Raw genomic sequence first — 21,379 nt, 5'->3', positions numbered from 1 at the left:
ACTCCGCCTACCTAATTACATTGGTCTCTACTGTTTATTCTTATTAGAAGAACCTCAAAACAAATACAGCCAAGAAATACTTGTCCCAGGATATCACTACTGGATTAATGTTGACTTGCTTGATGACGAGGACGCCAAAACGGGTGCCTCAAAAGAAAACAAGGCCTAAACTCAAATAATTGTGTGAGTTTCATCGATATTTCGTCTTACATGTGTCAATGAATACTTACAGCAGCTAATTTGGTGTTATAACAATCCGTTGAATGCAGGATTTAGGCAAGCATACTTTCCTCTTCAGAACACAATATATGAAAGTTATGTTTCAAATCTAGAATATGTCGCCCGCAACAGGGGTTTCAAGAACTGTCAAGAAGCTTTTCTATATCATCTCAGGCTCATAGTGGCTCTTGTACGGATCAATCATCATATCCAAGCAATTGTGAGGCTTGCATTCAGTGATGTTTGTACGGATGTGTCAGGGTATCTCTGGTATGGCTTGGAGATAAAGCTGTGTGGTATCAAACATATTTTATGTGCAGATAAAGATCTTGTACTTGTATTTCATCAGTCTTAACATTTTTCATATATATTCTTTGTATTCTACTTTGTAGTCCCATGCAAACAAATACTACCAAAACTTTCAAGTTGATTCCCTTCCACGTGTAAACTTTTTCCTAGCCAAAAAATTGCCTTGTACAATCTTCGTTTTTCAGAGATCCGCACAGGCAATGTCATTGCCAAAGTTTAAGCCTGATCCCCGGAGGGTAGTCTGCCGCTGCCAAACGTCGGGCTGCTACAAGGGTATTTATATTGATGCAATGGGTATTTCACACCAAGGCATAGAAGTGGTTCCAGCCACAAGGGAAGCACACGAGCGTGCTGACAAACACAGTCGGATTCAATCAGTGTCTGCGTTGGGGGGTGATCAAGATCCAACAAGGCCAAAGGATAACATCATATCTGATTTTGATCAACTGACCTTGACCTCCCACTTGGTAACCCAGCATTCGTCTCAAAACAACACATCATCCAGCAATATAGTTGAATGCACTGATAGTCATGGCGGCTTGAACCCTATGACCGATTCAAGAACCGAGACTTTGATGAACAACAATCAACAGCAGTCTGTTGATTCTCAAGTACTGGCAGCTGCTCAGAAAGCAAGAGAGAGAAGCGTGAATGAGTATGATTGCAGTATGTTCTTCAATATACTTCATATTTTGAAATTTTTCATATCTACCAATCCTGATTACTCCGTTTCTTTACTGGAAGACCATTTTCACCAGTTCACTCTAGCAGGTTTCAATCATGTCACTACATGAAAGTTCATCTTTACCCGCAGGCATAGAAAACCAAGTTGGGCAAACAAAACTCACTTGTGGTTTTCTTTTTCCACTTCCTTTGCCCACTTTCTCATGTGGGAAAAGAAAACACTTTTGATACAGTACAGATTCACAGGTTTGTTGTTGAGAACAAGTTCACAAGAAAACCTAGGCAAATAAATAAACACTTTCCTTTGAAGGAAGCATAATGTCAATTTTTTTTAATGGATTATGGAAAGAAGGTTTTTAGTGGTTTCTCAACTCAAATTCTTTTAGTTTGACTACTGAACATTTAGAGCCAACAAGACCAAAGAGTATAAAAAGCTTGAATTACAGATCAGATTTAGTAAACATGCCGAATAAAACAAAATTGAAATATTTTCTTGATTATGATCTCGTGTTGTGCATTGTTTCCTGTTTTTACACCAACTGAGTTTTTGGTTTGACTAATCAGATCCTTATCTTCCCTCCTCTTGTGTATGACCTCATTTTACTTGTCAAGGCTTTCTTCCTTGGATACCAAGGCTGATTCCGAGTCTGAGTTTTTGCTGATTTCACACTCTTGCAATGCAATCAGAGGGACCAATGAACTCAGTATCTCTTTCAAATCATCTTCGATTTGGCCAATTCTTTCATCAAAATGTAAGATTTGCTCATTGAGTTCATCAACTTTGGTGCAAAGATTGGTAACTATGTTGCATGGAGCTTGATCAGTGCGAGAGCTTGATACCTAATAAAAGTTTGTATCTGGGAGACATACTTTCAGTATTTTCATGTTCTTTATCATCTTTCCCAATCTGAGGTATCTCGGCATCAAAATCTATGGTTGTGGCTAGAGGCTGGATCGTAGCTTCTGGACTGGCAACACTGGACACGGGGTCTGGCTTGGTTTCAAGCGGCTGAAGGCTTAAATCTAAATGGATGCAGTACAAAAGTACAGGTAGATGCTGGTTAGATGAGGCACAGGATACACCTCGTGTACACTAAAACTTCGGCCCCGACCCGAAGATACAGCACGTTGTATCATCCCAGTCTCTCCGTTTGCACTGCCAGATGTATCCCAGATGCATGGGATGCATCTGGCGTCATCTAAATAGCATAAGCTCCCCCCAACTTCACGCTCACAAACCGTTCACAAGCCACTCACAAGCTCACAATGGCTTAGACGCACTCAACCTCAGATACACAAATTCACAAATTCACCACACAACTTCACAAACAACTTCTATGCTCACAAACCGGTCACAAGCTCAACTTCACAAACCACTTCTACATATGCTACAAAAGCTATACCTGTATAATCGCATGCATAGATAATCTACTCACCTGCTAACAACTTCACAATGGCAGGCATTCGATCGACCTCAATATCAAGATACTTCACAACACTAGATACCATACGCCACCAACATACCATACCTTTCTCATCCAATATGAATCCCAATCCACCCACTCAAGACCCAACAAACAACCCCGGAACCAAAGGATCCCAGCCAACAAGAAACCGATACCGCAGCTTCTACCGGTAGCGCCCCCCTCCCATGACCGCCGACAGGGCCCAAGGATCAATATCAGGTGACCTCTCACAGTAACCAACATACCCTTCACCGGGGCTACTGAATCTCGATCTTTGATTCTCGTCCGCACGTGCATTGATTACAGGTGCTATGAAGGTCAATACCAGGACAAAGAGAATCCAGGAACCTGTCCCTTTTACGCTAAAGCAACATGCGAGTTAGACTCAGAATCAGAAGAATGGACACTTACCATTCATAACTCTCATCATGATCACCCCCCTAGCACTCAGCAGCTCATACCTCCTTTGAACATGAATTTACCACCACCACCACCTGGATTTTTTCAGAACATCAAAGATCTCATCAAAAACCTTGATAAACATACCGTCTCGCTAGGCTACACCATCTCAATTCTTGATTCCCGCCCAACCCATGTAGATTTCAAATGTTTCAAAGGCCGGACTCGACATAAAACATCACCTGGTACATGCCCATTCTACGCTCAAGCCACTCGCACCTCCAAAAATGCCCCATGCACATTTACAGTCCATGAACCTCGTCATGATCACCAACCTATCCATAAGCGACCTTCCGTTCGACGCCGAGACCAACCTAAATCAGAAGCTATCATCATCGAGTCTCCCCCTCCATTGATCACAACTCCAGCTACACCAATTGCTCCAGCTGTTCTAACTGTTCCAACTGTACACATTGCCCCAGCTGCCCCAACTGTACACATCGCCCCAGCTGCCCCAATTGCACAAATCGCCCCAACCATGTTTGAGCAGATGAACTTATTCATGACACACATGCAAAGGTTAGACAAAGCTACCCGCAACTCACTCCTTGATAGTTTTCAGCAGGAATTAGACCTTGCCGAATTGAACACAATCACAAATGACCATTTGAACACGCCCAAACACACTCTTGACCCTCACGAGAAAGACCTTACTAACACACACAAACCAAAGTCCAGCAAAATCAACGCCTCATCAGTTATCATACATCATCACCCCGAAGCTGCTACAAACACCAACAAACCTTCCCCTCAAATCGTTATAGCAAGATCATCAGTACCTGACTTGTTACCTCCCACTCTGACTACAAATGTGAGCATATCTCACTTTTAATCGTGACATGAATTGATGTCGGATCATTCTAACACCTCCTTTCTCTGCATTAGACCAACGAAGAGCCACCTCCATCCTTACCACGTGACCCCCTAAAGAAGGACAAAGCTGACAAAACCTCAACGACATCACCAATTGGCAGTGAATCAGCTAACATACATCATCATCATCATCCAGAAGCTGCTACCCTCACTGAAAAATCTTCCCCTCGAATCGAAAGATCACCAGTACCTGAATTGTTACCTCCCACTTCGACTGCAAAGGTGAGCATATGACACTTTCAATCGTGGATCAAATTGATTTTGGATGATTCTAACACCTCCTTGCTCTTCCTTAGGACCGGACCAATGAAGAGCCACCTCCTTCCTTACCACGCGATGCCCCAAAAGAGGACGAAGCTGACAAAACCTCAACCTTATCACCAATTGGCAGTGAAGTTTTTTTCGACACTTCCATAGGCCGTGCCATCAACGACAAAACACCCAAATCTCCACCCCAAACACAAAAGCCATGCACATTCTCCACACCCCCACCTTTGGATTTCGAATGTCCAAACAATGTTACTCAACGAGATGAATTGCCTAAAGTAACTGACCAAGTACAACAAGATGAATCGCCTAATGCAACTGAAAATGTAGGAGACGTCGATCGTAATACATCCAACTCACAAGAACCACAGCCCCAAGAGAAAGGTGGTCGACACGAAAACAAAGAAAATGAACCAGCGACACTTGAAAATATTCAACCTACTCCAGCGTCTCATCCAAAGAAGGACAAGAAGCGCAAGACCTCGGCTCAACCTCCGGCTGCTCGATCCTCAGCTCAACTCAAAGACAGAGCCCAACCTGCAAAAGACGCTGTGACAAACATAGGCAAGCACAAATCCGCTGCCAAACCTGTCAATCCTGTCGATGGTGAAACATCTACAGCTACAGCTTCCCGTTCCGGCAAGCGTCCAGTCTCAGCACGCCTCAAAGCAAAGTGTCAATCAGGAGATACCTACGACGTACCTACTACAACACCTCCCGCTACAGGCCAGCCTACAATAACCGACCAGCCACCATCTACCATTATTCCAAGCCTTCCCTCACAGCCTAATAGTATGTCACAATCCCCTTCAGATCTTGATCTCACAGCTCCACTTCCTAATGTAAGTTTTTATCTCAATTAATTGCTGATTTCGATCTGTGAATGAATTATCCCCAATTTAATTTCAAACATGTATATAATTTGTAGTCGCAACCAGGCTCCGCATACCCAGAGAATGATCCTGCAGCAAGTTGTAGCTTGTCACAACAGGTATGCGTCAATGAATTATCTCAATCGATCACTTGTCCCATGCTGACCTGTCCCACAATAGTAGCCTATCCCTTGTATAGATGAACTCCCTTCCTACATACGCCCCTTCCTAATTAACGTCACAGATGTCCTTGGCGATGGTCTATGCATGTTTTGTTCCATCGCTATCTCTCTCGGACGCCCACAAGAAGAACGAATAATCATTCGCAAGGAGATGGAAGCTGAGCTCACATCCAGATACAAATGGTACGAACAACACCTTCCAACACTCTGCCCAAATTACACCATTACAAGATTCCTCCAGATACTCCAAAACCCACGCAACACAGCATGCTCAGACCTATACTATCCTATGCCCGGTGGAATGGCACTCATTGCCAATACCTACCAGCAACCCGTGCTCTTTTATACCAAACTAGATACCGCCACGTCGACCACATACCCATTTTTTGCTCCCCGACCACCTCAAATTAAACCAATCGTGATGGCACATGTCCGCACTAACCATTACGTATCCGTTGTAGAACTCTTTCAGTACACAGCTGAAAGCAGAGCCAAGAAGGGGAGGAATGAAGACACAAATCAACAAACACACACAATCAAAAGAGAAACAAGTCTTGAGATGGTGAATTGAAAGACTTCAAACAAAGAAAGAAATGCCCTTCTTAAACAGGGACTTTGATTACTGATGAATTAAATTTAAGACCTTCAAGTCTTTGGATTAATAAGAACCAGGCTAAAAGAGGACAATAAATTCAAAAATAGCACAATCTAGGCGCACTCAGGCACCTTCCAAATGAGCAAATGAGCTTACAACTCAACAAGAAATCAATTAAAAGATGAATAAGGGTCTTATTATTATAAAATTCCAACTCTCATTAGTTGTTTTACCTGAATGATAATAATAAAAGATAAAAGCTTATTCTAAAAATCTAGTAATTATTTTTGCTAACTAAAAGGCCACAAAAGGTGGGAAAAAGACACTTGACTATATGAAAAATCAACAGCACACAAAAAGAGAAGATAAGACAAAAACACCCCTCAAACTCGAAATCCACCTTCAAACAACGTTTTCACACACAATTCATTGAACAACTCCCAAATTAAAATTGATAAACATCTTCAACACACCCACATGTATCATTGACAAATTTTCAAGCACACATTTATCATTAAAACTGAGCTGTTTACCACTAAAGCTGAAAAATCCGCCAGTTCACCCTTGAAACCTAAAAAAAGATGAGAAATAGGGACTGTATCAAAAGTCTGAATAGACAGGAAGAAAGGGCTGCTTCCGCTCTACAACTTTGCTCAGCCAAGCTAAACTCTAACTCTATTGGTTGTACCCTTCAAATGAAATCCGATTTTATTTGAAAACACTCGAAATTGAATTTACCCAGTTTACCACCTGATATTACCATTAATGTTGTTGTATATGGTTTATAATTAATTTTCCATGTTCATATGCGAAATCATAACCCTCCCCAACTTATTTCTAGGCTGATAAGATGCTGTGGTACCCCAAAATCAAAGTTGTATGATTGAAAATAGCACTTTTTATGATTTTGAAAGTGATTTTTGAGTTTCAAATCCACCCTTTTCATATGTAATGTTTAATTTACCAATGCTGTTGTTTGATAATCCCATAAATCTATCTTTAAAAGTGATCCCTGTTTGCTTTTTCAGTTTACCACCCCAGTTTACCACCATCTGTCTGAGTTGTTGGATTTTTGAAATTCAGCCTTGTTCAAACCCATACCCAAAAACCCATAATATTCTGTATACCTTAATAAAACCATATAAAACCCATAATTTTCGAAATTCCAACTTGAAACCTGTATACTCCCCATAACCCATATATCACTCAACTACACATAAGTTCTAAGCCCATAATTTAGACTTTTGGCTTCATTTTACACTACACCCCCTACACATAACCATCACACTCAAAAATCAACATGTAAAATATAAAAAATAAAATGAAATATAATGAAATATGATGAAATAAAATGATAAAATAATAAAATAAAATGAAATGAATAAAATAAAATAAATAAAACTAAAAATGAATTGTGTATTTGTCTCTTGAATACTTTTGATTACCACACCGTTGAACTCAAATTATTGCCTTCTCTCCCAATACCAACTTTATCTGAAGAATGGACCTCCTTACAAAATGAAGCGTCATTGGCATGGTCATGTTTATATGAAGACAACCAGGCAATTTTTTCAATACTAGCCAGCCAGCTCAGAAAAGAAAGATATCAAAGACGTGATGAAATGCGTGGAGATGATTGCGAACCCCTCATCATTGAAATTGAAAGTGATTCAGAGTCTGAAGATTCACAAATGAGTGAGTCTTCATCTTCAGGTTCGCAAACCAGTAGTGAATAAAATTATTGTATGTAGCCATGAAATCCAATATATATATATATGTTAACGTTATTTATAAAGCTCAGCTCAAGGATAAGATTCCCTGGTGAGACTCACAAACAAAACTAGATGAAACAGATGTGGAGTTTGACTTCACCATGAAGTCATCTGCCACAGTGATCTGTTTTCTTCCACACTCAAACCTAAGTCTGAGCTTAGAGTGAACTTTGGCGATCATATCCGACTTGTTTTTGACCTTCAAGACCTAAGTAGGCACACCCCTATGGAAGAACGAAAGTTGGATACTCATATCCATCCTTTGTTATTTGTGACCAGTCCTTTGACAGGCCAAACTGATGACGCCGGGTAAGAACTTCACAGTCTACGTAGAATGCTAAACTGACTGTTCTCTTGTTTAGTCCTTTGGCCAAGTTTTGTTACCATCAACATATTGGATTTTGGGATAATATTTGCTATGTATGTTGAAAATCAAAAACAGCCGAAGAAACCGGGAAAGTCTACAAGGAACTCCAAAGATGTATAGAGTCAAGATGATATTAGACAAATTAAGACCAAAAAGAATGTCCAGCGGACTCAGTGACCACTATGAAACCCAGCTATGAATGTATTGTTCTCTCGTATTGTTCGTTACATGCCATAATGTCAAAGAAATGGGGTTGTGACCTTGTGAAAGTGTGAAGTCAATGAGTAGTCAAAAATGAGGCTGTGAAGCTGTGAAGGCTTGGGTTCACATTGTGAACTTGTGCGGTGTGAAGTTTGACCTCAGCTTACCATTGTAAATACGGGTGAACTGGTGAACTTGTGAACATGAAAACATGACCTCGTACGCTTGTGCACGTCCACAACTGTACACATGTACAGGTCAAGTGGTGAATGTGTGAACGTGTGACGTTGTGAACTGGTGAATGTGTGAACTTGTGAAGGCACGTGTGAACTTGTGAAGGCACTACTTGTGCCCTGGTGAAAGTGCTGTCCATGTCCACAACTGCGTAAGTGTCCTTGTGAAGGTGTGAGCTTGTTAAGGCATCATTTGTGAACGTGTGAAAGTGTGAAGACACTACTTGAGATCTTGTGAAGGCCCTACTTGTGAACTTGGCCCCAAACACACTTGTGAACTTTACAGGCGCAGTTATAAACTTGTGAGTTTGTGAGTTTGTGAGTTTGTGAGTTTGTGAACTTGTGAGCGTGTTAATGTGTGCACCTGTGAAGTAGTGGACACCACACACGTCCACATTATAAGTTGGCTGTCAGTAATCCGTATGATGGTGAAGTCACAATCAGACAGATTACACCCGGTTTCTGCACGAAAGAGCAAGCAGAATTATATATGCTTGGCCAAATAAGAAAACACATAGCTATATACGTATATAGATGATCAATATAAAACACTACCATCGTTTTGGATTGGTTATGATGAGACAAACGGGTTAAATTTTTTGTTGGCAAGATACAAAAAATATGAAACTAAAAGTCATCACGCCATATTCCCAATTTCACAGCTAAAGCCTTCATCTTTTTATGTGCCTGTTCCTTGTAACCAGTCAAAACAGAGGACTGATATGATATCCAGTCTTCTTCACCCATCTCTGCACACAAAAACCTCACTTTATCAATTTGGTCAACCAGCGCTTGGGAAATTTGACAAGAGCAAGCAAATCTTGTTATTTCAGCCTGCTCCGGAGATACTTGTGCACGGCTGTCATTATAAGTTCTCGAAGGGGTTGTGTGATGGTGAACTTGTGAATTCCACACCATCTCGATAACCCCATCACAGGCATTGAGATTAACGTCGAAGTTGTAGTCGTCCAATACAAAGCGGGATCCAATGGTATCAACGCCTGAAGCGCTCCGCTTTTTGGACAAAAATTTGTAGTGGCGCGGTTTGCCGCTACAGATGACACCCGCTTTCGATCCGCTTTAAGAAAGCACCCGCTACATGAGTAGGGAAGCGTGGCGGCTTTTTGTGCCGCTCTTGCTCCGCTTTGTCAAAAATCCGGGCAACAGAGCGGCACGAGGCGAGGTATTTTATTCACAATTTTTTTATATTCACATGTGAAATAAAATGTATGTACAATACGATAGAAGAAAATGAGATCAATTATCACTGCAGACATTATTCGGGTTCCCCAAGTGGGCAGGGAAAAATGATTGGGAGTATGATTTGTCATAAAATGGTCTATCACTCCACACCTGAGCCATAACACCCACACTACATATGTGTAGCAGGCTCAGTGAATATGTGGTTATCATGTACATACAGTTCTGCTCAGTTATCTGCTCATCAGGACAAGTTATTCATATGTAATACATGCTGTAACTTCTTTCAGATTGAAAAAAGCTTCCAAAAGATTGACTACATACACTGACTCAATGTTTTGGTGTGATCTCATCAACTCAACTGCATGTAACACACTTTCTGTTACTAAGACATAGCTTCAACAATATTGCCTGAGCAGCTACAGAATTATATGTAGTGAATTTTTGGGAAAAAAATTTCAAAGTCGAAAAAGTTACATGTGGTATAACATGTGATTTATTTATTCTGATGGGCAAAAAACTGAGCAGACCTGTATGTACATGATAGACAACTATTGACTTAGCTTGCTGCACATATGTAGTGTGGGTGAAATGGCCCAGGTGTGCAGTATTAGATTCTTTTATGAAAAACTGTACTATTAATCATTTTCCTCTGCCAAATTGGGGAAGTTGAATGATGTTTACAGTGTATCATATATAAAGTAGATATCAAAGAGCGACTAGAAAGCTAAAGAAGCGGGAAAATTCATAGTAGGAAATTAACGAGTGACAAGATAACTGAAGTAGCAATTAGACAAGCAAAAAGAGCAAGGAATAAGAAAACAAAGACTATATAAGCATTGAATATTAGTCAGAGGGAAGACACAGAACTAGAGAAATGAATAATAAATAAATTTGAAACAAAACAAAAAGGAGTGACTTGAAATTTAAGTAAAGTAAGATAAAAATCAGATCAGTGAGACTAACAGAAAGCAGAAATAAAACAAGACAGTAAGATAATAAACATAGTCTTCATTTGTTGCGCGTGTGTTGTTCAAATGTAGAAAGATAAGTAAGTGCATCAGAGAACTTGTCCTCCGCCTCAGTGATGATACCCGATCTCAACCATTCTCTACATCCAACAGCGCGTGAGATTGTCTTGGGCTTGAGGGAACCTCGACCGGGAATGGCGATATCAGCTGCTGAAGAAAAGGTCCGTTCCTGGGCGCATGTGGTGGCTGAGATGGTCAGGAAGTCACGGGCCAATGAACTAAGCACCTTGTAGTTTGTTTCATTCTCCTGTCACAGTGAAGGTAGCGAGGATCAGAAGATGTAGTGATATGTGAGTAAGATAGAAGACTTACACTCCACCAAGAGAGCTCTGATTGACCAGGGACAAACGGGTGATTGCCCGAAAGGTAGGACTCGAGTTCCGAAGCTCGTGTCGATTCGGGTGTTTGAATGGTTGCAGACGAAGCAAAGATATCAAACTGGTCAAATGGTTCATGTGAAGCAGGTGTAGGGACTGGAATTGGGGTAGAGGGTGGTGTTGGCGGCCAAGAATCTAATGTATCATTGAGGAGTTCTTCAACAAGACTCTTAGCTCGTCGAGCGTGGTTGGGATAGTGTATGTCAAAGAATTTGACACGATACTTGGGGTTGAGGATGGTGGCAATAACTATCACATCGGCTGCAACTGCTTCAGCCTGGTACTTCATGAGCTGAGTTAACATAACATCTACCATAGATTTGAGGCTTGGAAATGGCGTGATGTTGCCTAAGTCAGACAATGCTTCGTAGACTCGCAGATATTCTGCCAAAACCATTGATCCTGAGGAGATGTTGCCTTCCATACGTTTGGTTGAGCAACAAAATACCTGTGTACATGAAGATTAAGGAAGTTTCAGTAATTTGATGAATAAATGAAAATAAACAAACTACTTACTTCTAAAACCTTGCAGAACAATTCAATCGCATCCCACTCATCCATGGTCATCATAATGCCTCCGTAATATCTGCATTTTCGATCGGCGATGATGATCGAATCAAAAACCTGGGACATTTAGGTAAGGCTAGTCAGTGAACAAGTCTTAAAGAAACAGAGGAGAGGAATGAATAAAACTCACATCTCGACCAGCCACCAAGTGGGAGTACATTGCAAGGTCAATATTCCATCGAACACCCCAACCAGCTATTGGAGATGGGCCATGGTAGTCCATTTGAGCTGCTCGGGCTTGAAATTCGCCTCGCCGAGCATTACTGCGAGTTAGCAGAGAATTAATCTCTTTCAGCTATGAGGAAATTGATGTCAGTGATTGTTCTCAACACAGAGTTAGAGATGGAAAGAAGAGAAACTTCACCTTCATCGCAGCCCGTACCACAATACATCCATTGGTAGGGGTATCATCATACGTTGGATCATCATCCAAATCCAAGTCATCCGGGTCTGAATCTCCACTGGTGAAATGGCCATGATGATTTGGGACATTGTCATTGTCGTCAGACTCATCGTAGTTGATGGCTGTGTCGGTTAGATTGTCGTTGAGAATGACGGTAGGAATAGGAACGGAAGTGTTGGGGGGAGTGGTTGGTTTGATGTGACCGGCTGCTAGTCCTAAAAGTTTCAAACCTTTCTTGACGACCAATCCCAGCTTATGGGCGTAGCATCGAACATGGTTTTTTTGGGAATCCCAATCGACTGGGTCATCACATTCTGAAAACAAGGCCTCCATCTCGCGTGCCATAGTGTTGTTATTCGAACCGGAATCAGTAGTCTGACCTAGAATGTAATAATACCAAAATTGAAGCATGTCAGTCAAGTATGAGGAGATGAAGGAAAGAAAAGATGAAGAGAAAAAGATAAAGAGAAACATATCTTTTTATGGAGGCCGTGCGCTATCAAGAAGCGTGCCACAGGCTGAGCAAGTAAATAGCCAAATTTATTCCAAGCGATTGACTTTAAGGTGAGGTGGATTGTTTGGTAGTTCCAATCCTTGTTGATAAAGTTTGCCGAGACACCAATAAAGGCATAACGGTTCCCTTTAGTGGTCCAAACATCGTGCAATAATGAGAATTTGCCCGAGTTCTCCTAGGATGGCAAATCAGAGATATCAGAACAAGAATCGATAAAAAGTAGTGAGTAAAGACTTACTGAGACCAAAGAGACAGTGGCTGAGCTCAAGCTAGCATACAATTCCTTTGCCACACCAGCAGCCCAGGTTGGGGACCGTAGATCAGCGCGTCGGTTGGCTAGTTTGAAGGCAGCACGAAGAGGGAGGTCGTAGAAACGGTTGAAAGGAAGGGCATGCTTAAGTATCCACATGACGAGGACGGCGTTGAATAATTCAATGCTAAAGGTGGCTTGGGAGAGGAAAGAGTCAAGAGTTTGTTGGCCGTTGAGTTCATTTGAACCAGCTACCACAGCAGCTTGTTCTTGAGCCCCTGATGGAGGGAGGTCGCAGCCAGCCCGGATGGCATGAGCTCGTCGAGGGCACGCAGATCTGCCCTTTGCTCCGTCCCGGTGAGCATACAGGTTGTAGTGGGTGCGAAGACCACGCGTGAAGGTCCCTCGGCACCACTTACACCTGAATAATCGCGGATCATTACCGGTCTACAAAAATTCCAAAAGACAGAGTTAGAACGAAGATAGATAAATGATGAGATAGCTCACTTACCTCGCCTTTCACGTGAGTAGGTGGTTCGAAGTAATCCAACAACTTAGAAACCCGTCCAAGTTGGGCACGTCTAACACCATCGGTCTCTACCACCTCAACATCCGAGTCTTGATTTATATCAATGCAAGTGGGAATCCCAACCTGGAGGTAAGAGGGTAAGAATAAAGAAAGATAGGAAATCAGGATAATGGATGGGAAAAATATAATGAGGAAGAAACATCTGTCTTAGTTCAGCTCATCGTAGTAGAGCTTAAAATTTGTACTTACCGGTGCAATGGCAGCTCGCTTGGGCTTCTTCGCTTGTCCTCGAGGTAAGCCTATTGAGGCACCAGAGCCTCTTGGGCGTCCTTTGGCACGCCCAGACTGCTTTGGCTTAACCACTTTCTTATTCTTCTTCTTTGGTAACATAGCTATAAAGTCTCTAGCATCAGTGATCTCTACCACAGATTTGTAATCAGAGTCAACAATGTTTGCGTTCGGATCAAACGGACTGTTAGCTAGATCTAAATCAGGATCAGGTAAGTCGCTATCACTGATTGAAGGGCGATGAATTGACAGTCGTGAATCCGGAGACTGCACAACGAATCCTGGCTTAGGAACAGGAGGACTTCGAGGGCGTAAGGTAGGACCAGAAGAAGGAGGAACAAGAGTGGGATTTGATGGTGCCATAGTAATATGACTGGGAATCACAATACAAAAAGAACAGAGTATATCAGTTTTTGGGAAATTGATCAATTATAAATATATAGATATATTGGTACGATCGTTGCGTCAGGGGACAAAAGAGTTGCAAAACTGACTCACCTTATAAAGATTCGAAGAGGGTGCAGAGCCTTGAACTTTGAGCCACCTCGTTTTGCTGTGACATCACCTGGAAAGCACGTGATGGCCATACTCCTTGGGGTACATATGTGGAAAAAGGGTGACCGATATCGCTTGGCTTGCCAAAGCAAGGAGAAAGGGGTGATTCAAACGTACCTTGCTAGCCCAGATACCAGGATTATTGGTTTGGTTCAAACTTTTGGTTGTTTGAGACTGCTTTTTTGATAGAATGAGGGTTCCAAAGGTGTCTCCTGGCTGTTCGAAGAAGTCGTGATGGTGGTGTGGCCGCGGTGTTGCAGCTGCCAGATGGACAAGCTCAAGATCATCTGACATCCCGCTGCAAACCACTCTGAGATGTCTTTGCGGGGCGTAATTTTGGCCCGCCGCGCTAATTCCCCGACCCGCTCCTTGCATAATCTCAGAGAGAGAGCGGTGGCGGGTCGGTCGAACACGCTACACCAGAATGTCAAAAGCGGTTGCGGGGTGTGCCGCCCCGCATCCGCTTTTTGCGGCGGGTTGGTTTTTCCGTTGATGGTATCACCTCGAGGTGCTGATGAGCCTCGTTGGTAAAGATCACCGGTAAATCGTTTGACCAAACCAAAAAAGCCAAATGCATATTTGGATGCATCTCGATCCTTATGTTTCTTGTTTGCAAACTCGTCAAAGGTGACTGTAATATTTGATCCAAATACTTTGGTGTTTGGTGAGACATAGAAGGAATCGTTACCCCAAGATGGAGCTTGAACTCGTGCAGCAATTGTAGCATTTGATTCAAAGGTGGATAACAAGAGGCCACTGAATCGTTCGGCGAAAAAGGATTCGATTTGTGGGAGGTTGCCTTGGCACTTCAAGTCAGCTTCCATCTTGTAGAGGTCTGAGGCTGTGGCTGTGTTCCACGTATACTGTCCTGTAAATCAATCATGAGGTTCAGTGGTTGGTTAGATGATGATGAGAATGGCTGCTCACCTCCTTTCACATCAGGTTCATATCCCGGACGAAAGCCTGCAGTGTGCATCCTTCCCAATTTACGACCTTGTCTCCTCGCTCGGTAAGTTGCCGTGTTGATCTTGATTTCGCCTCTAGCTTTGGAATGCTGGTAAACAGTGCTGATAGAATGATTGTATGATTGAAAGAGCTCTTGATTGTTTGCATTCCTCTCCACAAATCGTACAACAAGAAGTAGTTCCGATGTATCCAGATCCAGGCATACCACTGTCCCATAGGATAAGCTGAAGCGGGGCTGGCCAAATCGACGACCCTTCTTGAAGAAAAGGAATTTTGCGTCGGGTGGAAGGCCATATCATTTGGTGAGCTCGGCTTTCTTCGCAGCTCGTGCATTGGGTAGTCTTGATTCACGTTCATCATGCTTTGAAATTGAACAATTAAGACGTGATTTCTTAGTACTTGGAGACTTGTACTTGGGTTTACCCATCACAACAATGCTAAATCACAGTCAAATACGCTCTGGCAAGATCCAATCGGGCAGCCCTTATGTTGCTCCCTTCTAGCTTCTGAATTGGTGTCGCGTTGAACTCAGTCCGAAGCATGCAAGGGAGGTTCTAGGATGTAGCAACTGAAGATGCTGGAAGACGTGATAATGAACGGAAAAAGGTTAAAAGCTGGGAGGAACCAGATGAAAGTGTACACAGAGTGGGATGAATGTAAGATGTTGTGCTTGGATGGTTATATATGAGAAGGAGAACAAACGAAAGCGCTGATTGGTATTAAGTTTATAAGGAGATAAGTGATCAACTAGTTAGGTCCTTTGTTGCAGAGAACTCACCAGTGGTTCCCCTTGCATCCTGGGAAATACATACATGTAACAGTACGACACTACCGACGTGTGACGCGTCAGGACATTCTAGGTCCAAGTCAAACTGATACCTTGTACACTAAAATACACGCGACGTCGATGCTAGAAGTTCTCATATTTCAATAGATTGAATGTTTAATCTGTTGTGGCATCTGTTGACATGATCGAATACATCTGTCCTACCTAGGAAGTTAATTTATCGTACAGGTGATTATTTCATAGATAATATGGTGTTTCATTGGTTCAAAACGCAAAAATTGTTTCCTGGTGGGGTTTGCACACCTCAGCAGGGTCCAATTTTCATGGGACCCTGCTGGGGTGTGCCCCACGAAGTACCACCCCCTGAGCTTTGATCCTGTGTGCAGGAAAGAGAGCATATCAGCTAAAGGTACATAGTTCTCGTAGTATGGCAAGTGTTTTCACCTGACTACCACAAACATTTTCTCTTGCTGTCACTAAGTCTGTTTACACCTTGGGCACGGTAGTGCGAGACTTTCAAGTATGGGGAGGTAATGTGACAAGGAATAATCAGTGGGATTAGAGGGTACCCTACTCTTAATAGGTCCAAAGCTGTAAATCTCACTCTTTATAGGTCCAATCCTGATGAAGTTAGAATAATTCTAAATCATTGATTTGGATATTGGATCAATGATAGATGTTCAGATTCAATATGGGCTTTATATCAAGACATTTGACCGTACCCCACTCTCTATAGGTCCAAAGCTGTAAATCTCACTCTTTATAGGTCCAATCCTGATGAAGTTAGAATAATTCTAAATCATAGAATGAGATATTGGATCAATATTTGATGTTCAGATTCAATATGGGCTTTATATCAAGACATTTGACCAAAGGTGTGATTGCAGTAAAGTTTACTGGCTGAAAGGTTAATGTGCCCCCATGGTACAAGTAGCACCAAACTTGCATGGTCCACACAATCCTGATCTTGAAACAATGTTGGTATGATGTCATAATGTTTATATCTTAACATCAAGAAATGCATAACTGATTGTAATAACACTTTGGACCAAAGTGTCTGATTGGGGTAGAACTGACTGATAGTGGTACAAGTTGCACAAAAGTAGCATAGTCCACACCATACTTATCATAGATCAATGATGGTTGATATAATGTGAGTTGTTCAAGTGCGGAAATATATATATATTTGTAATAATAATTTTGACAAAAGGTGTCATATTGTAAGAGTTTACTAGGTTGAGGTTAATGGAGCGCCTGGGTGCTACACCTGAATCAAACCACAAATACACTCATAACTCAGTGTATAATGTGACAGATGGGTTATCTGTGATGTAGAAATATCTGCCAGGTACCATAAATGAATAATAAAATCATTCAAACTTCCTGCATCATAGTAAACTTTGAGTTCAGTGGGACAAGGTTATTGCAGCAAGCTGGTTGCTTCAGGGGATTAAAGCAGGCAATTCCCTCATAAAGTAGTGGTGGTAAAGTATTGTGGGATAATTTTGATGTGGGACTCTCCACAAAGTACCACAAATGAAGAAAAACAAGTTTCCAACTTCCTGAAATGCAGTGAAGATTCCTTGATGAGTGTTATGTTGTTCCAATCAACGTGAAAATGACAAATATGGTCATTATTGCACACAGAATTTCGAGAAATTTCAAAGTCAAGAAAACCCAAAAGTTCCTTAATAAAGTCCCCCTAAAATCACCATAAAAATTCACTGGAACAGGTCCTGAGGTCCAAATACCAAAATTCGCTGAGTTATGGCCATTTTAAAATGATGCAATATTTTTCAGTTGGCCAAAGGGGTGAGAAGACAGCGTTTATACAAACAATTCTCTTAATAAATGGAAAACGAATTCCCATTTCGAACATATCTCATTATTGAAATTTTTAGTTTGGGGAAAAATTGAAAGAGTTATGCGTGTTTTGTGACATTGGAAGCCACCCCCAGACATCTCATAGCCCTCTATTACGCCATCAGGAAGTGCTTACCTTATTCTTGAGCATTATACAACTATGGTTAAAATTCATTTTACCAGAAGTTTTATTATTCTCAATTTCACATTGGACCACAATTGACTGAGATATGCGAACATTGTGCCATGTACTACCCCCCCTAACTTTACAAAATCCTATACATGGTCGTTAATACTTGGACATTATCTTGATCGGTATTATAAAACTCTAGGTAAAATGAAATTTCCTATAACTTTGATTATTTGACCTTGCAGGTTGAACAAAAATTGAGTGAGATGTAAGGCCTTGTTGACAATTACCATAAAGCAGAACCGCACGTATACCTTTATTTGAGCATCAAGAGTTGGATAGTTCCTTGCGAAGTGCTATAAAACTCTACTTAAAATGTAATTTCCAATAACTTTCATTGTGGAACCTTGATGTTTTGTTAAAAATTGAGGGAGATATGAGCATTATGTGATGTTTACGAACCACGAAAACCCAAGGGAAAACAGGCCAACAACATCACCATCATGAAATGCCGTCTACTCAATTAAAAAATGAAAACAATTTCTAATCTACAGATTCTTGCATCCCTTCTACATCGTTTAATAATCTGAAAAGACTCTCTGAATCATGATGTAAACTGTTCATCATGAGGCTTGATCTTCAATAATATTCAGCGTGATCATCAAGATAATTCATGTGCGAAAGAATTCACATCCTGACAAGTACAAACGCCCGATGGGACATCAGTGTCATTTTTTAGTTCAGTGATGTCCCAATTGATCTTAGCTTAGATGAAATACACAGAGGTGGGGGATAATGAAATCATCATGAAATGGTAGTTCACCCCTGGCCAAAAGATACTATTATGATTGTAATCAGGGGGTGAATTAAAAGAGAGCAACCATTCCATTCATACCAAAGACGTTCGATTTTTACCAAACCGTAGTTCATTCCTCACCAAGAAACCTTCAAGACGTCGCTGATAACTAATATTTCACTGAAGTACCCGACCTAGATTATGCAACCATGGCCAACAAGAAGAAAGATCGCCCTCGCACCTTTGAAAGTCTCAATCGGCGCCCTCAAAACCCCCTTGACGCTCGAGTGCTGGCCCTGAAACGTAAAGCTCGGGAGCAGACGCTGCAACGGCATGGTCAAGAACCTTTGGGGCCACCTCAAGTCCCCGTCAACACCACGCCAATCGCTGATCCCACTCAAGTACTTGATGACGAAGACAACAATGACCCAAACGACGAAATGGATGATCACATGAATGCACCGCCTCTTGATCCCTCCATGGATCCCCCCGAAGTTGTCCTGGTGGATGATGATGCCATACATGCTCTGAATAGGGGGTTCTACTCCGGTCGTAGGGCCCATGAAGAAGTGCAATGGCAAAAACGACACCCTGCCATGTTCCAAGCTTACCTTCAGTTGCAGCGATTGACACGTGATTGGTCAAACCAATTATTTGATCACGACTTCGAGAAGACTTGTCAATGTCAAGGTACCCCACGTACTTTGGATGTTTTGGATCTTTTTTTGTGAGTCACCATTGTCGTACATAACATATATAACATATATATACACTGACCTTGTAACCCCAGATTGCAAGCAGGTGTCAATCCTGTTTTGCAAGTGCTACGCAAATGATCAAGCAAGGCTCATCTATGCTGGTTATATCGGTGGTACCGCAGATGTCCCAGTCCCAGCAATCAGTAATTTTTTCACATCCTTTGGAAATTCTGCAGCATTGCGTTTCAGCCCTTTGCATTGGCACTAGCGGAGTTTCTTGATCCTGGCAACCCCATATTCCTTGTGAAAAGTGGTGAAAAGGTCAGGACGCATTTCATAATGCGTAAAAACTAGAGAAAATATGCTTATTACATATGTGGGAAACTACTCAGGCACGAGAATGGCATCGTACATTATCATCAGCTATGGATGGGTATCAAAAAATGCTCATCATGTCTGATGAAGCTGCTTCCAAGGCTCTCCGCCTTAGCAAAGATGATGAGTTGGCTTTCAAATGCCCACAATGCTTTGGGCCAGATGTAGACCCGTTGCCTAACTCTGAACCGGATCACTGTGTATGTATTGATGGGAATTTTCAATATTGTCGCCACTTGGCTGCGAGTATTGAGTTAGGAGGGATCATTACTCCTTTCATGTTCTTGCCACCTGAGGAATTAGAGGCTATGCGTGCCAGTGTACCCACACCTTGGCAGAGAACCAGCAAGAAGAAACACTGGGCAGAAGAGGAAGTTGTACGTTTCCTTATGAATTGATCACATAAATGCATATATTGATACTGAAAATTGTAACATTATTGTGGCCTCAGGACCCATGCTCTGCCAGACATACCGCTTCTGATGATGTACGTGGAAAAAACCACTGGAAAGGCAATGATGAGACTGGTCTTGAGGTGTTGGCTTGCCGGCATGATCAATGTCTGAAGTTCATCAGCATCATCCAGAGTGGGGAAAAGTCAGTGCTTGCCTTGACATATTTTTTCTTTACCTGAACCGACTTTGAACATTCACAATTAAATGACATAATTCGTAGGAACATATACCCCCTTGCACTAATCAACTGGCTACTAAGAGCCACGGAGGCGCGTCCAGGCAAGCGGGATGGTAAGATTGGTGTCCTTTATGACATAGGATGCAATATTCAGAAGGGAATTGAAAAGGTTATCACAATCATGTGATTCTACATGCAAAAACATCGAAGCTGATACAAGTGTGCTTATCAGCGAAATCAATTTCCCATAGAACGGGAGTTCAACAGGCTCAAGTTTGGAACCAGCCTTTTCCATTCATTTGTACGTGAATGGACATGTCAGCTAGATTACAACCCACGTCTGAATGAAGGATGGGGACTTACAGATGGCGAAGGTAGTGAGCGTATTTGGGCAAAGTTTGACCCCTTGGTCCGCCGACTATGATATTCAACAAAGCAACATCACCTCAATGCCATCAATTTTGCAGCGCTACACAAGAATGATCTGGGTAGGATGAATGCTGGTGTGTATTGACGATCGCTTTGTTCAGGTATCTCAGTTATTACTGACCTGACGACGGTCACAATGTATTAAGTGCAAGGTTCTTTGCGGCACCTTGGAAAAACCCAGGATAAGTTGAAGTCGGCCAAGGACAAATTAGCTCACCGGGAATGTGCACATGATTTAAACGTGGCCTACTTTGAGGAACAGTGGCGTCGCAAAAAAGAACTACAGAGCCAGGCATTGAGTCAAACCAGTGCCGACTACCTAGAAAAGCTGGGTGAACTGGTTGAGCTTGAAGAAAAGCTGATTGCGGCACAGTAAGTCTTTTGTCTTCTATTGAGCAGAATGGCTAATCAATGTTGAAATATGCATGTCAGAGATAGACTTGCTGCTTTACGCAGGAAAAAGAGGTCAAAGCAACGTGGTTGTAAGAG

At 41.9% G+C, this 21,379-nt stretch overlaps 4 protein-coding genes across 4 annotated transcripts; 3 read left to right on the top strand and 1 right to left on the bottom strand.

Moving 5' to 3' along the window:
* Nucleotides 1-728: 728 nt before the first annotated feature.
* Nucleotides 729-1,685, top strand: MELLADRAFT_102629 (uncharacterized protein; the record flags this gene model as incomplete). The annotated part of the gene is made up of 3 exons (XM_007405801.1): nt 729-1,194; nt 1,428-1,458; nt 1,619-1,685. The coding sequence occupies 3 exons, from the start codon at nt 729-731 to the stop codon at nt 1,683-1,685; spliced, it is 564 nt and encodes a 187-aa protein (XP_007405863.1).
* A 5,863-nt stretch (nt 1,686-7,548) lies between these two features.
* On the top strand, nt 7,549-8,185 carry MELLADRAFT_59813 (uncharacterized protein; the record flags this gene model as incomplete). Its single annotated transcript, XM_007405802.1, has 5 exons — nt 7,549-7,621; nt 7,723-7,747; nt 7,819-8,007; nt 8,061-8,118; nt 8,141-8,185. The coding sequence occupies 5 exons, from the start codon at nt 7,549-7,551 to the stop codon at nt 8,183-8,185; spliced, it is 390 nt and encodes a 129-aa protein (XP_007405864.1).
* A 5,972-nt stretch (nt 8,186-14,157) lies between these two features.
* On the bottom strand, nt 14,158-15,395 carry MELLADRAFT_102627 (uncharacterized protein; the record flags this gene model as incomplete). Its single annotated transcript, XM_007405418.1, has 5 exons — nt 14,158-14,292; nt 14,331-14,429; nt 14,921-15,081; nt 15,141-15,280; nt 15,385-15,395. 5 exons carry the CDS (start codon nt 15,393-15,395, stop codon nt 14,158-14,160), a joined length of 546 nt encoding a protein of 181 aa, XP_007405480.1.
* Nucleotides 15,396-18,964: 3,569 nt separating this feature from the next.
* MELLADRAFT_92224 (uncharacterized protein) lies at nt 18,965-20,311 on the top strand (the record flags this gene model as incomplete). The annotated part of the gene is made up of 5 exons (XM_007405803.1): nt 18,965-19,482; nt 19,554-19,656; nt 19,703-19,774; nt 19,846-20,205; nt 20,297-20,311. The coding sequence occupies 5 exons, from the start codon at nt 18,965-18,967 to the stop codon at nt 20,309-20,311; spliced, it is 1,068 nt and encodes a 355-aa protein (XP_007405865.1).
* Nucleotides 20,312-21,379: the final 1,068 nt, after the last annotated feature.

Source organism: Melampsora larici-populina, assembly GCF_000204055.1.
Source record: "Melampsora larici-populina 98AG31 unplaced genomic scaffold MELLAscaffold_4, whole genome shotgun sequence".
In the NCBI taxonomy this organism is placed as follows: Eukaryota; Fungi; Basidiomycota; class Pucciniomycetes; order Pucciniales; family Melampsoraceae; genus Melampsora; species Melampsora laricis-populina.
The sequence above is the reverse complement of the archived record's forward strand: the minus strand, read 5'-3'. Positions and strand labels throughout refer to the sequence as shown.